General features: G+C 39.0%; 1 protein-coding gene across 3 annotated transcripts in view; it reads right to left on the bottom strand.

Annotated features, from left to right (window-relative positions):
* Nucleotides 1–17,231, bottom strand: part of GLCCI1 (glucocorticoid induced 1) — a 135,268-nt gene that overhangs the window by 15,800 nt on the left and 102,237 nt on the right. For 2 of the 3 annotated variants that reach the window (XM_040965052.1, XM_040965050.1), the window contains exons 4-6: nt 10,161–10,277; nt 5,410–5,562; nt 1,379–1,589 (exon numbers count right to left, since the gene is read on the bottom strand). In XM_040965052.1, the coding sequence (XP_040820986.1) occupies nt 1,379–1,589; nt 5,410–5,562; nt 10,161–10,277 (481 nt within the window). The remainder of the gene's footprint in view (nt 1–1,378; nt 1,590–5,409; nt 5,563–10,160; nt 10,278–17,231) is intronic. The other variant, XM_040965051.1, reaches the window with a different exon arrangement.

Here is a 17,231-nt window from a genome sequence, read left to right as displayed (position 1 = left end):
AAGAACATTAGGCAGTAGGCTACCGCAATGGGCCTTCAAGTTCATGTGTTTTAAATGGTATACTTAGACTATGTGCCAGGCACATTAGCGGGATTCTAATACAGGCACCTGGTGGCTCCACTTCTGATCCAGCTCCATGCTAATGCACCTGGGAAAGCAGCGGAGGCTGGCCCAAGTGCTTGGGTCCCTGCACCCACATAGGAGATCCTGATGAAGCTCCTGGCTCCTGGCTTTGGCCTGGCTCAGCCCTGGCCATTGTGGCCATTTATGGAAGAGAACCAGCATATGGAAGATCTTTCTCTTTCTCCTGTCTTTTTTTGTCTCTTCCTCTTTGTGTGGAAAAACTCTTTAAAATAGAGATTTTTAAAAATAAATAAAATTAAAGGATTAAACATCAGAATACTACATATCACTCCATTTCTGAAAAATAAAGCATATGGAAAAGACTAGAAGATGCTGATCAAAGAAGAGTGTCTACATCTAGGGGGAGGGGAAGAGCACTCCCTGACAGATGTGTTCCATGCTACAGCATCTAGGCAACAGCTTAATAAGCATCCACAGTAAAGTTCACTTGGCTAAGAATTTAAGATCTGGTTACTTTACAAATAACAGTGCCACAAAATCAAACAGACAATAAGACCTTGTAAATTTTTGTAAATACAGCTTTTATGTGTTTTTAAAAATTTGCTGCTATTATTTTATGATGAGAAGCAGTTAATGTGTTATAAAAATTTGGTCTTGCTCTGAAAGGAGTTAGCACTAAGGTGCCCAGAAACAGGAGGATCCCAGCCAGCAACAGATGAGTGCGTGACCACAGCAGGGCAAACACTCCAAGACAGCCCGGGCCTCACGGTCCACAGACCCGCACAGGTCCGGACAGGGACCTTCACCCACATGCTCTAGCGTGATCCCTGCTGTCCTAGGCGTACTGACTAAACTTCATCTCCTTGGTTAAAAATAAATTTACTCTCCTCAGAGAACCTTTGAAAATAATTTCCTTCAACATCAACCTGATCATGAAATCTAACTTCAGGCACATGAAATATAAACCATTATATGAATAATCCATTCTGGCACACTCTGAGGGACAGACTGGGTTTTCTATGATAGGAAGCTGCACACGCTCTATTTTATACAAGTTTTCATCAAGTCTTAGAACCATGCGCTGTGCTTCTCTGACACATTTATGGAAGATGTTTTTGAGAGTCACAAAGAAGGGAGCATGTGACACTAACGAACAAACAAACCCAGATTAATCAATCTTTTACATTCTCACCATTCAACAGAAGGAAAAAAAAAAGATGTAATGGTCTAAACAAAGCGCATAATGAGCCAGGCCCTCCAACACGCCCCACTACCTGGACAGCTGCATTCTCACCTTTATCACGGTCGTAGAGTAAATCTTCTGTGGAGCAGGGGCTACCGTCCTGGGATTCCGGGGGACAGAACGGGGAGACACAGGGCGAATGACTGCTACAGCTGCTGCTGCGCTCCTGCACAGACGGGGTCTGCGTGTCGATGCTGCGAGTGCTGCTGCTGCGGTAGTGGGCAGGGAGCGGAGCTCTTCGGCCATCGGGGATGTCCAGAGGCTGGGGGAGGAACGTCACGAAGCATGTGAATAAGAACATGTGCAAATCACAGAGAAAACGCGTGGTGCTTTCTTTGATTTCAGATTCCATCACTAGAACCGCCGTAATTCAGAGGAGCTATGTCTTGAGTTAACTTTAAGACAGAGTACCTTCACTGAACTAAAATGTTCTTTCAAATCTAATTGTTTGTCTTAAAATCCCACAGCTTTCTGTGTGGATCAGAGCATAGAACTCCCCAGGATTCCTGTCCAGGAGGGTGTCAGTCTGCGCCTCTAACATCTAGCACCAGTCCTGCATGGAGTGGACATCTAGCACCGTGTCCTACAGAGTGGACACGACATCTAGCATCGTGTCCTACAGAGTGGACATCCAATAAACCTTTATTGAGTGAATTTATGGAATTGCCACAAACATCTCTTTGATTTGCTGGTAAGAAAAACTGAAAAATCAATATTTACATGTATAGATTTTTCCCTTACTCTTATCTTAACGTTCTAGAAGACAGGAATATACTTCTATTTCTTAATCTGCAACTGGGTAATACTTACCAACTTCTTTGATTAACTTTTGTTTTATTGGGACTTAGAAAAATTACAAAACACTTTAGAAATATATAAATATGTAAATATGTAAATATTTATATATAAAACCAATGACAAACTTTCTAAGCCTTGGAGTATCAATATATTTAACATGACAGTTTTCTTTTTTATTTATGGGAAGGCAATGTATTAAAACTGAGGCACACTTAATAATAAATCCAAAATTTGTAACAACTGTTAGTTACAAGTTTATAATTGATCCCAGGATAATTCTGAAATGGCTATTAAATCATAATGAATTATTTAAAATAACTATTTTAGTAAGTTTCCTTATTATAGTAGTTTTTGGCATGCTTATGGAATAAAAAATATATTATTATTTCATCTTTCAAAAATAGACCAACATTAATTCATTACATTCTTTTTCTCCAACTTTTAGTGAATGTATTAAAAGAAAAATGTAATGATAAAAAGCTACGAGATGGCAAAATACATATATAAAAGGAATATCAAACTCAATAGAAAACAAAGTGATACTATCTTTTAGGAAGTGTTTCTGGAAATATCAAAATGTTATTTATTTGAAAGGCAGAGTTAGAGAGACAGAGACTGAATCTTTCTTTCAATGTGTCACTCAGGCCAGGAGCCTGGATCTCAGATGGGTGGCCAGGTATCACGGACCTGGGGCCATCTTCTGTTGCTTTCCCAGGCCCATTAGGAGGGAATTAGACTGGAAGTGGAACAGCTAGAGTTTGAATCAGCACTCACATGGGATATTAATCTAGTAAGCAATAGCTTCACCCTGTTGTACCATAATGCAGGCCCCAATATTCATCAAAATTGTAAATGTAAAACTAACACTCATCAATTTCATTGCTAGGAGATTATTTATGAAAGTATACTCCATTTTGTAGAACAATACCTGTGATGAAAAAACAATCTAAATGTCAACAATAGGAGGCATAAATATTACAGTAATCAATTTAATGATTTAATATTTACAAAAGAGCTACCTCACACATAAACACACACGGAGCATCAGGAAGAATACATACACAAGTTTCTCACACTTGCTGAGCAATATGAAGAGTAGCAACCTTCATACTCATTTACTTTTAAATGTATTCATTTAAGAGGCAGAAACACAGGGAGAGTGGGACAAGTTCTACCAATTGGCTCAGTTCCCAGATGCCTGTAGTACTGGGGTGTGAAGGGAAGAAAGGGGGAGAGGCAACATCAGGAGCAGGGAACTCAACCGAGGTCTTCCATACAGCTGGCAGGAACCAAACTACTTGATACAGCATCCACTGCCTTCCAGGGTCTATGTTAGCAGGAAGGTGGAATCTGAAATCACAGTCAGGGCTCAAATCCGGGTACCCTGATGCTTAGTGGTACCCTGACTGGAGCATTAGTGGCAATATGATGGCAAACCAAGCAGAGTCTATAATGGAGTATAATGGCAAGGCCAAGGAGGAACTTTATATTTATTTAAGAAAAATAACCCAGCTTAAAATTTACACATTATTTGAAAGAATGAGATACACACTTCATATAGCTCAAATCCTAAATTTAATTTTCTAAAAGTACTAGGCAGCTCATTGTGCCAAAGGTTACTTGATGTTTCATTTAGTTTAGTGTGCCTTTAAAAATGGGGCCAACTACAGGTTCATATAGCGTAGTCTTCAAGGTAATTTACAAAGCATTTTTTAAATTAATTCAAAATGGATCAAACAACTTAATAAACAGAACACAAAAGAAAGGAGTAAATTAGTGTGAGCTGGGATTAGGCAATGCTTTCTTAGGTATGCCAAGAGAGCAAGCAACAAATGAAAAAACAATGAGTTAGACTTCACTGAAATTTCAAAAATGCAGTTTTCAAAAAACATCAATAAGAAAGTGAAAATTGAGAGGATAACTAACAGAATGGGAGATATTGTGAAATGATAAATCTGTAATTCTGTTAAGGAAATTATATATAGAAAATAAAGATCTTTATAAAAGACATTTATAACAACAAGACAAATAACCTAATTTTTAATTACTGAAATAGATATTTCTTTAAAGAAGCATCAATAACCAATAAACAGCATGTGAAAAGATGCTTAACTTTCTGAGTCTTTAGGAACTGCAAGTCAGCACCACATAACTGAGTGCCATTTAATGCTCATTAGGGTGGCTGTAACTCAGACAGACATCACAAGTTTTGGTGAGGTCTGGAACTGTGGCACAGTGGGTTGAGCCACTGCTTTAGAAGCATTATTCCATTTTGGAGCATAATTCCCAGTCCCAGTTACTTTACTTCCAATCCTGTTCCCTTCTGGCACATGTATTTGGGAAGGTAGTATAAGATGTCCCAAAACTTGGACTCCAGCCCATATGTGGGACACCTGGACAGAGTTGTGGCTCCTATTTTGGTCTGGAATGGCCCTGTCTGTTGTGGTCACTTTGGGATAGCTCATTCTCTCAATCTTTCTCCCTTTTTACCCGCCTCTCTCTCTCTTTTTCTCACTCTTCCTGCCAGATAAATAAGTATTTGTATTTTTTTAAAGAAACTGGAACTCTTATACATGGCTGATGGTAATGTGAAATGGTACAGCTACTTCTGAAAAACATCTGCAAGTTACATCAAAGGTTAAACACAAAGTCACCAACAAAGTCACTGTAGCAGCAGTTCCAAGGATATATCAAAGAGAAATGAAAACATCAGTCACATGAAAATTATATGCAAATGCAAATAATGGCATTGTTTATGACAGCTAGGGAAGTAGAAATAATGTACATGTCCATCAAATGATGAATAGGTAAATAAAACCTGCAAAATTTGGTATTATTTGGCAAAGAAAGGAAGTATTAATACATCTTCTCACATAGGTGAACTTTAACTCTGCTAAGTAGAAAAAGTCATTTACCAAAGTCTACATAGCATGATTACACACACACACACACACACACACACACACACAATGTGTAGACCAGGAAAATCCACTAAGAAAACAGATTAGCGGTTGCCTAGTTGGGAAAGTGTTAATAAGTGTAGGACGACTGCCAAGGCCAGAAAGTTCTTTCCGGGGATGATGAAACTCTAAAACTGACTTTTGTTATGACTATACAACAGTGTAAATGTTAAAAAAAACTCTGAATTGCACATCAGAGGTATATGGTACAGTATGTGAACTGTTTCTCAATAAAGCTGTTACAAAAAACACATTAAAAAAACTATTTTTAAGATATCTTGCAATATTAAAGAAAAAAAATTCCAAACGCTTATGTTATCTTACCTTAGACACTTCCTCCTTTCCATTATTCTCTTTAATGAACACCTTTTCTAATTCAGGACTTATTCCTTCTACATTGCAGGGCACACGTGAAATAGATGATTTTGGCACTGATATGCTGGACAGTGGCATAGGGACTGACCTTGATCCAGAAGCCTAGGAGACAGAGTACAAAGTGCCATCAAAATAACCCATGAAAAACTGCTTTTATATAAGGGCAAAGGTAGAATTCTACAATGCACACAGCTGTTTGGTATCACAGCAGCTACAACCTTGGCATTGTTTACATTTTCCCCTTTTTCTGTTTTACCAGAGAAGTACAGTAGAGATCAAGGAAGTTAAGCATATCATATGGCTCCACTGTGAAGTCCTGTGTATGTCTAAAAGATTTGTTTCTAAATTAACAATTACCTTCCAGTATTTTTAATTTCTATTTTGTTAGTCATTTAAGACTATTCTATTTTGTTAGTCATTTTCTTAAATGACTATCAGATATTTATTTACTTATTTACATTTTGTGATACAGTTGCATAAGCTCTGGATTCCCCTCCCATCCACTGACTTCCCCTCTATTATTTGCATAGCCCTTCCTAAACAGTCAGATGACCATCACTCTGCCATTTAAGTGTATCATGACATTGTGGGTATTAACAATGGCAGAGTCCAGCATCCTACTGTCAAGATACATTTAAGTTTCATTGGGAGTAGTTCTTTGGTAGTAAGCCTGCATATCGCATTGTGTTTTCACATCTGGATATGATAGTCTCTATTACACAGCTGCTACACATCCCTTTAAATATAAAGCCACAAGACAAAGTTGACATTAGGATACTATTCTGGGTTGGCATTTTTTCTGTTTCAGGATCTGGAAAATGTCACTCCAATCCCTTCTTGCTTGAAGGGTCTCTTTTAAGAAGTCGGCAGAGAGTCTGATGGTTTTCCTCTATATATTTTCTGATCCTTTTTCCATGCTTGTTTCAGTATTCTTTCTTTAGGTTCAGTTGAGGGGAACTTGACAATGATGTGTCTAGGTGAAGATCTTTTTGGATCAAATCTGTTTGGGGTTCTCTGCACTTCCTATATTTGGTGTCCCCTTATGTTTGGGAAGTTCTTTTATAATTTCACTGAATACTTCCTACAATTCTGCCTCTCTTTCCATGCCTTTAGGAATTCCTATAATTCGGATGTTAGATTTTGTAGATGTTAGATTTTGGCAGTGTCATTCAGCTCTTGGATAGCTGTTTTTTGGGGGGAGGGAGGCTTTTAGTCACCTTTAATTTAGCTCTATAGTGTTTGCTCTATAGTGTTCAGCTCAAGTATTTCCATTTGGATCTGTTTTACAGATAGTATCTGTTGTGCTATATTCCTTAAATTTCTTGAATTCCTGACTTTGTTTCTCACTGTCTCTGAAGAGTTTTATAATGCTTTTTTCTATTCTTTGTCGGGGAGATCCTCAGTATCTTCATCCTGCAGCTCTAAACTGATATGGTCTTTCGTTCATTTTATAGGGAGGCATCAGTTTCCTCATTTATGTCTCTTCCTGTTTCTCTGTTGCCCTTCCCTGTGGCCTTTCACATCTGTGAGCTTTTTCTTCAAGAAAATTTTGTCTTTGTGTTTGTTGTTTCCAAACTTGTGGGTAGGGAGTTTCAGTCTCGGTCTCTGCAGACACTTTGTCCTGGCTGAATTTCTTATTGCTCTCTGTCTTGCCCCACCTGCTTCTCCTGAGTTGTGTAGTGGGGCAGGCCAGCAGTTTTGCTGCTTACATCTCTGCTAAGGCTTCTGTGGTTGTTACCGTGCTTTCTGTTCAGGACACACACTGTGCCCCCAAGCCGCTGATGTGGGCACCCCTGTGGCTCTTCCCTCTCCTCTGGTGTTATGCTGGCATTTTCTGTGGCTTCTAGGGCCACAGAGGTTACTGTGGTAAGGAATACTTGCTGTGACCTGCTCAGGCCAAGACCTGCTCCGACCAGTCCTGTCACAGCCAGGGAGCTGTGGAGTAGAGCCTCTGTCACGGCTGCTCAAAATGTTCAGTTTCCCAGTTACCAGCATTGCTTGAGCACACCAACAGGCAATTCCTGCTATGGATGTGTGCGCCTCTGCAGGTCTCCACTCCCCTGTGTTATTTCGCTTTAGTCATTCCCTTTGCTGGTAGATGAGCGACCTAGGCTTTCACTGCGACTCACACTGGAATTCATGCAGCTGCTCCTAACCTGGATTCTGCTCCCCCGGGGATCCAGTGTTTCCCTTTGGGTGGCTGTGGTATCTATCTGGGGGGGGGGGGCGTGGATTAGGACACAAACCCTTAGGTATGGGGTGGACTCTGTTCTCAATCTGTGAGTTCCTCCCTCAGCTCAATGACATTGAAAGTTTAAAACAAACAAAGAAACAAAAAACATACTTAGTTTTCCATTAGGCACCTTAGAAATACCATTCAAGGGCCTGGAGCAGAAGCCTAGCAGCTAAAGTCCTCTCCTTGAACGTACTGGGATCCCATGTGGGCACTAGCTCTAATCCCGGCAGCCCTGCTTCCCATCCAGCTCCCTGCTTGTGGCCTGGGAAAGCAGTCAAGGATGGCCTAATGCCTTGGGACCCTGCACCTATGTGGGAAACCCAGAAGATGCTCCAGGCTCCTTGCTTCAGATTGGCTCAGCTCTGGCTGTTGTGGCCGCTTGGGGAGTGAATCAATGGATGGAAGACCTTCCTCTCTGTCTCTCTTCTTCTCTGTATATATAACTTTCCAGTAGAAATAAAATCTTAAAAAAAAAAAAAGAATAATGCCTCCAAAAGCACTCGTGTAAGGGAATATCTCAAGAAATTCTTAGAAAATTGAATGAAAAGATAAGCTATTTTGGTGAATAGATGTAAATACTTTTACATTTTAAATTTCGTGCGTATGAGAGGTCTTTAAAAAGTTATGGGAAATGTATGTATGAACAAACTGTATGGATTTCAAAACAGTTCCCACCAAAATAAACTTACCTCTTAATTCCGTTTTTCCAGAAACGCTCTGACGTGTCCTGCACAAGTCTCTGTGCAGACACATGATAAACAGCAAAGTCTGGGAATGCTGAGTTGAACGGTCCTTCTATGTTTAACTTGGTAAGAAACTGTCCTTACCAACATGTACTTATTCTGGTGTGTCACAACTTCCACAATATACGGAACTATCAACATTTTTCATAGTAGTGATTCCTATCATTATTTACTAGCCTCATTTAGTTCACTTTGGTTTTATAAATAAGCAACAATACCATATGCAGATAGTGATTTTTTTTCTATGTCCAGTTAGGACATATTAGCAATCACATTAGCAATTATAAACATTTATGTTTTTTTGTGCTGGCAGTTAATGTTGCCAGCATTTTATTATTACAGTCTCACTGTATTTGTAATTAATCACAGTAGGGAAAAAAATCCCATTTTCAGTTCAGAAAGAGTTTTTATAAAATCACAACTGGACACCCAACTTTTTATCAAACACTATTCATTATCTACACAATAAAATGATTTTTATTTTTAGTTTTTATTTCCCACACTGATTTTCTGATGTTAGGAACTAAGCCAGTCCCAAGTTGAGCTGTCCTTATCTTTGAGAAACAAAGCAACATTGGATCGGCCTTGGGAAGACTGCTTGGATTTTCCACTGTATCATCACATTTGACTTGCAAAGATTTGCATCCATATTTGTAAATGAATTTGGTCTGGAGAGGTGTTTCCTAAATTTTGTTCCAGGGGTTTTGTCACTAACTGCTTTTGAGAGGAAACAAAAACCCTAACCTTTACTTTCTTTCCACAAGGAAATATACATAAAGAAAACTTAATATACTATTAGGAAAATTTGGAGACAATGCTTGTAGCTGCTCCAGAAGTGCAGGAGTTACAATTTCAGTTCAGGCCAGTATCAGACCACAACACTCTCTTAGTTTTGTTCATAAAAGGTTAAACGTATGTTTTCAAAACTTCTTAAAGCAGTTTAGCAAATAGCAATAATTTGATAGAGCTCAAGATTTAAGTGTTTTTTTTTTTAACTCTTAAAATGATGAGGGCTGGAGTCATGGCATAGCAAACTAACCCTCCCCCTGCAATGTCAGGCATCCCATTAGATCGCCAGTTCACATCCTGTCTGCTCCACTTGGGATCTGGCTCCCTGCATCTATGCTGAGAAAACAGCAGCAGACGGCTCAAATGGCCTCTGCACCATAGGAGAGACCCAGAGAAAGCTCCTGGCTCATGGCTTTAGATCAACAGAGCCACTGTTTTGGCCTTCTCTCTCTCTGTCCTTCACTATATAAATTCACTTTTTAAATAAAAAATAAACAATTATAAGAATTATCCCCTTTTTAAAATAATAAAGATAGGTATTTATTTAATTCACTTGAAAGGGGGAGGGGGAAAATGGAGGGAGAGGAGGAGAGACAGGGAAAGCAAAACCACTGGTTTACTCCCCAGATATGTGCAGCAACCAGGGATGGAGCAGGTCAAAGCCACAGAGCCGGAACCAGGAACTCCAATACACTCTCCTGGCAAGGCGGCAGGAACCCAAGCACTGTGGCATCAGCTACTGCCTTCCCAGACACACAGCAGGGAACTGGATCGGAAGTGGAGAGAAGACTCGATCCCAGCCAGTCTCACATGCAATACACGTTTCCCAAAAGGAAATACAACTCACTGTAACCATGAAGCACTCCCCAACAGATTTTCCTTTCATGAACTAAAAGTAATTACTTACATCTAGACAAGCAAAGTGAGCCCACCTGAGTGTGACTGATTGTTATATGGCTGCCATGAAGAGGGGACTGCCGATCTTTCTCCTTACTGTGCCGACTACTCTGCTTACTGCGTTGCAGCTGCTGTCTCAGTTTGGCAATCTGCTTTGGGAGGAGGAAAGAAGAAAAGAACAAAAATAAATTTCAACTTTTGTATTTATTTCTTCAGTTGCCGGTTATTGAGGAATGACTCAAATGTCTCAAAAATAGTTTAATATTTCTCTTTTTAAAAGACTTACTTCTTTATTTGAAAGTGCAACACAGAACGCAGGAAAGACAGAGAATCTTGCATGCACCGTCTTGCTCCCAAAATGGCTACAAAGGCAGACCTGGGCCAATCCAAAATCTAAAGCAGGAACTCCCTCCTCCCTGTTCCTTAGGTGGTAGGCAGGACCTCAGGTACTTAGAACTAGAAGGGGAACCCCCTCCAGGAGGGCTGGCGTTGTAAGCAGAGGCTTAACCTGCCATTCTATAAGGCTGGCCTCAAGAAGTTAATATTTCATCACAATAATTTCTTCTTCCAAGATTTTATGATGAAATTATTAAAAATGAAGAATAAATATATGCTACAAATGTTTCACTTCAACAAATTTAAATTGGGCTATGGGTAAAACATCAGATCTTCTTTTTTAAACATTTTTCTAAGACAAAAAACTATTTCAGATGCCTACTGGCAACTTTGGGGAAGTCATTTAATATTGGTATTATCTTCCTTTTGGGAGGAATGACAACATCAACCAATCTATAAGTATTCTATGAGCACCAACAGTGAACCTGGTTTTATGCTACCTAAGCAAAGTATAAAATATATTGCCACAAAACAAAATTAGCAACAGGAAGAAAAAAAGGATATTTACAACATCATGAAGTTAAATAACATGCTATTGGATGACTAATGTGTTGCTGAAGAAAGAAGGGGAGTGTGTATAGTAACTGTAATGGAGACTATCATATCCAGATGTGAGCACAGAATGCATTATGCATCTCTATTTCCAGATCAAATATGGACTCCCAATGAAACTGTAGAACACATCTTGTCAGTGGGATGCGTGATTCAGCCATTGTCCATGTCTGCAATGATGGACTTAGGACTGTTTATGAAAATGAGACTATTGTAGTAATATAGGGGAACTTAGTAGAGGAAAAGGGAGGGGAAAGGGAAATCCCAGGGCCTATGGAACTGTATCATAAAATGATCAGAAGTACAACTATATGCTTATAGTAAAACAGAATTAAAAGGTGCTTTTTCTGGTATAAAATTTTTTGAATTCCATGTATACAAAAGATTTTCAAAATGTTTATGCAAAATGTGTATTATGAATTTAAAGGGTTTTTGCACTACAATGAACATATTTTAACTTTCTTTTTTTAAAAAACTCATTGAAATACTCTCATACTTGTTTCCTTTATGCATTAACAGGATCTGATAGTAAATATGTAATGTGCTTTTAAAAAATTCACTAATTAATTCATCTGAAAGGCAGAGTGATGACAGTGAGGGGGTGGTGTTGGGAAGGGGAGGCCTGCTGGGGGGACAGTCCATCCACTGGGTCACTTCCCAAACGACTGCCATCAGCTGAGCTAGCCCAGGCCAAAGGACCCAGAAGCTGCATTCAGTTGTGCCACGTGAGTTACTGGAACTCAGGTACTTGAGCTGTATCACTGGGGCTTGCCAAGTGCTTAGCAGGAAGCTGATAGGAAGCTGAGTAGCTGTGATTTTGGCATGTCAAGCAGTACTTAACTTTCAATGCCCCAACACAGACTGGCCTACTGTGCTCTTCATTAAAATTTTGGATTTATTCAAGAGTTGGGGGGGCGCGGGGGGAGAAACAGTTACTTCTCATCTGCTATTTGCCTCTGCAGTGACTCTCCTGGCTGAGGCTGAAGTCAGGAATCAGAATTTCAATCCTGGTCTTCCACATGGGAAGCAGGAATTCACCCATTGCTTTAGGCAATCACTGCTGCCTCCCAGGGTCAACATTAACAGGAGCTGGAGTCAGGATCCAACTGCAGAGTAGACCACATGATGGAGGAACTCTCTCTCTCTCCTAACTCTTTCACATAAAAATATTTTTCCTAAAAAAAAATTAAAGATTATGTGGGTGTTACTATTGTTTTCAACATGGGTCCAAAAAACACTGTTTGACCCTACTGTGCCATGGTCAAGGTAAATTGTTAGATGATTTTGTAATATGAGGGTACTTTCAAAGCTTATGGGAAAACTTTCTTTTGGTGAAAACATTTTTGAAATACATACAGGTGTTTTTTTTTTGTAACAGACATCTGTCATAAACTTTGAGAAGACCCTGTGTACACAGGTTGTTGGGGAAACTAATTTTTACCCATACCAAATAATAGAAAAGAAAGACTATAGAGGAAAATAAGACATCAAAGGAATAACTTGGATCAAGATATCTTGATGCCTGTGGGTTTTTAAAGCTCTTTGTAGATTATGGAATCATCATACAATGTCCTTGAAAAAGACACACAAATAAAATTATGTTAATACTTGTGTTCCCTGCTCATTAAGATAATATCATTTTCTTCTAGAGAACATTAATTTTCATGAGAAATCAAAATTAGTATGTAATGATTATAAATAAACATTATTCTCAGTAATAAAAATAAGATTTCAAGCTGTACAGTTATTTAATTAGGACTGAGGTATAAAATTAAGTGTTTTCTGAATATTAATGATGTCTTGATGGTGTTGCCAAGACTGATAAATGCTTATAAGTAAGAGCCCAGAATATCTAGAAATTAATCAAGGTAATTTGTACTGATTTGTTTTTTAAAAAGTCAATAAAAATAAACAAAAATAATCTTAAAATTGAAAAACCTTACTCAACCTGTTTGGCAAGGTATCTGGCACATCAAAAAAGTCAGAAAACTTTGTCTATGCATTTTTGCATTTTTAACTATCACCTTTTCTAACACAAAAAGTACCTATCATGCTACACACCGTACTTGCTTGGAAAGATCTGCTTAAACAATCTAACTTTATATTATTTCATACAACATTGTCCAGCTTTGGAATGGTTATGATCCTGAATACAATTCAGTAGGAATTAGGATGAAAAGACAGTCTGTCTTCCTAAACATACAGCACTGGGACATGACACATTCTAGTTAAGGCCATGTGAATTGCAAGTGTGGCAACTATGTTAGGAAGTCCTCCCGTGCTTTGGAGAACAGGAAGCTCCTGCCACCTCCAAAGGGTGGCAGATCTGCTTAGCAGCATGACAATGTGACAACAATCCTGCCATCTGTGGTCTTTGCACAGAATTTCCCATCTTTTCACTTTGCCCCCAAGTTTATCTGAAGCCACCAATTCTCACCAAGCCTAGCACCAGCGCAGAGCAAACACAAAGGCGTGCGGGGAGGAAGGGACAAAGGAAAGCTGCAATGTTTCCTCTTGCTTCTTGTATTACTCTGAACTTGCGCTCACTTCCCACTGTCTGATACAGCAGCACTGTTCCTCACTGCAGTGGGTCCACTCCAGAAAACATGATGAAACAAGTAAACAGAATTGCTCTTCAAAAAGGGGAAGAGCTGTTACCCTGAACTTTTCAAGCTCACCTATAGGCAAAATTTACTTTATGCTTCTAAATATTCATCAGCTATTCTGAAACCTTAAGAAAAATATAGAGATAAAGGGTCCCATGTGCTGGCATAATAGCTCAGTCCTTCACCTGCAGTGCTGACATCCCATATAGGCACCATTCAGTGTCGCAACAGCTCCACTTTCAATCCAGCTCTCTATTTATGGTCTAGGAAAGAAGCAGAGGATGGTCTAAGTCCTTGAGTCCTGGTACCAATGTGGGACCCTGAGAGAAGCTGTCGGCTCCCAGCTTCAGATCAGCTTAGGGTGGCCATTTGGGCAGTAAGCCAATGGATATAAGATTCTCTTATGTCTCTCTCTTCCTCTGTAAAATTTGCTTTTTAAGTAAGTAAACATACATGAAATAATTTTTGGAACAAAGGATCCTTGGCCTCAAAGACAAAATACTCATTGCACAGAGAATAATTATCACAGTCATAAAGAAAAAGCAACAACATTTGTGCATTACATGAAAGAAAATCAGAAACCAGGTAGGTCCATGCAAGTCTGAAAAATAGAACTGCATTTTTTTTTTGAAACCTGGTAATATCATTCTTGCTTATTTGTTATTTTTGTCGTTTTTCTTTTTTCCTCCCATTATTGTTAACATCTAAAACCAAACCAAAATAAAACAAACCTCTTAGCCTCAGAAGGCTGGTCATTTCGTTGTTGCTGTTTGCTTTAGGAACTGAAGAGAGGGAAGTATTTTTCTGAATGGCTTTTACCACACTAAGTAGACCAGCAAGATGAGACATTTTAACTTAAAAAAACTAAATAGGAGTGGGAGGGAAGACAGAACCCTAGGATATTTGGAACAGAAGGAAAAAGAAAGTAAGAGAGCTAGCCCTAAACCAGGAAACATACATGTATCAAGATATCTCTTATCCTCAGCTATTCCTCCAAGTTGTGATCTAAGTACAATGTCAGAGAAGTTGGGAACTCCAACTTCTTACATCCAATGAGGGACAAGGCGGGAAGCACATCTCTTATTTTGTGACAGTCCTGAGCGGGATCTGATATAAAAATGACTGCACATACTAGTTTGTGTTCTATCCCACTACTGGTTTCAAAACAAAATTACACAAAACAACGTTTCAGTGTGAAAAACATATCCAAAGTATAGGGCATCAAATTTATAATGAAACATGTTAAGACATAACCTATTCAGAACTGTGTTGTGTAATTAATTTTGGCCGTCAGTTCCCTTAATGTAACAAAAAATGCCATCTGAAAAGAAAAGCTGCAAATCTTAACTAAAGTAAAAGTAATTTATATTTAATAGAAAGTGACCATTCTGGATTGGGCAGTTTGAGTACTGTTAAATTGAACAGTTTGGACTAAAGCTGCCTGGATATAATTTTAATTTTGGCTTAAAAGTTTCTCACACCGAATGATAAATAACCTACCTTGACCTGTGAACAGACTATAACCTAACCCAGTAACAAGAAGCAGAGTTTCAGCCAATCACAAACAGACTATACTCAGATGTGTTCAAGTAAGCAGACCTCAACTGCTGGGAATCAGTTGAAGCTGGGAATCAGGAACCTCTTCCGGGTCTCCCAAACGGGTGCAGGGCCCCAAAGTATTGGGCCATCCTCAACTGCTTTCCCAAGTCACAAGCAGGGAGCTGGATGGGAAGTGGAGCTGTCAGGCTTAGAACCGGCGCCCATATGGGATCCCAGTGTGTTCAAGGTGAGGACTTTAGCCACTAGGCCACGCCACCGGGCCCTATCTTTTTTTTTTAAATGAAAGATTATTTATTCTGAAAGTCATGATTACAGAGAGAGAGAGGGAGATAGGAAAGATCTTTTATCTGTTAGCTGATTCATAATATATCTGCTACGTCAAGGGCTGGGTTGGGCCAAAACCAGGAGTCAGGAAACTTATTTGGGTCTCTCACATGAGCAGCAGAGACCCAAACACTTGGCTGACCTTCCACTACTTTGCCTGGGTCATTACCAGGGAGCTGGATGAGAGCTAGAGAAGCTGGAAGGTGAACCAATACCTGTATGGGATGCCAGTGTAGTACATGGCAGCTTTACCAGCTGTACCACAACACCAGCCCCTGACAAAATCTGACACTAGTGGGGCTACACCCACTACAAAGGAGCATTTTCCTAATGTATCCTGAGATGCCCTCTGAGGTAGTACTCATTTAGACAAGGTGCTTAAGAGTTGAAATCCTGTTTGACAGGAACCAAAGATAATAGCTATAGAGCTTTTCATCTTTTACTTTTAGAGATACCATAATAAAAAGGCTCACCATACAATAGGAAAAAACATACACAACATATATATCAGAGAAAAGATTCATATCTACAACACGTAAAGATATCCCCACAAAGAATTACGAAAAATACTACCTAAAGATTGAGAAAAAGATATAAACACTCGGGCAAAGAGAATACCCAAGTGACTAGCAATGAGAAAAGGTGCTGAATACTGTTCTTACAGGCAAATACAAATTAATACTCATCATAATGGCCAAAGGTAAAAGATGACAAATCAAATGCTAACAAACACATGAAGAGACTAGAACTCTGATGCTCTGCTGGTGAAAAGGGGGGTATTTTATTCTAATGTAGTAGGATTGATTATAGAAGATTTATGGGAGACGAGCTTACATCCTCAATATCAGGTCAGTGAAGATAGCAGCTACTTCCAAAACTAGAACTCTTTCTAAAGATGATTAAGATTACCTTTGGGTCAGTCTGTTTGATGATTAAGTGAAAAGCAGCACTGAAACTTGTTGAATAACATGAAGTACTAGCAATGCAAAAAGTCCCCTCTACTTAATCCATGTGGATGATTACACTTCTTTTCCACAAACGTATACACAAGTATTGTTATTACACCCACTTTACAAATGAGGCAATCAAGGCAGAAAGGTTAACAAGGTTGCTGTGATTGGAACAGATAAGTGGTAAAGCAAGTTTGATTTCCAAAAATGGAATTCCAGGGTCTACTCTCCTAATCACCATTGAATACTGCATGAAGGACCAGGTCAACAACTCACAACTGGACAATGAAGTTTTACAAAGCAAGCATACATGGCAGTAAAATATTAACAAAACTGACAAAAATCTACAAAATATGATCTTTTCCCACCACGAAATACAGCACTTAGTTACTAAAGATATCAACCCACATAATTTTTTTGAAAATACGGGTAGCCAAGAAATCTCAGGTTATTACTGTCTTTTTTATTGAAACAGGGAATATACAACAAACTTCAGTGACTGATTATGCAGATCAAATGTCTCAAAGACAGGTTATGTGACTTATTGAAAGCAAATTCTACTTAAATTGGCCCTTGACAAAATTTTCCAATTTCTAAAATTAAAAAATTTAAATGTCTCTTTGTCTATTTACATGCAGAAACAGGTTTTCCTGTTTTTCTTTAGTGTCAATAGGCAAAAACCAATGGCCTACTTGCTCTCTAACCTCCTATTAAAGTT

Source organism: Ochotona curzoniae, unplaced genomic scaffold (genome assembly GCF_017591425.1).
Source record: "Ochotona curzoniae isolate NIBS_2020 unplaced genomic scaffold, NIBS_Ocur_1.0 scaffold_3835, whole genome shotgun sequence".
In the NCBI taxonomy this organism is placed as follows: domain Eukaryota; kingdom Metazoa; phylum Chordata; class Mammalia; order Lagomorpha; family Ochotonidae; genus Ochotona; species Ochotona curzoniae.
This window is presented reverse-complemented; position numbering and strand designations above follow the sequence as displayed.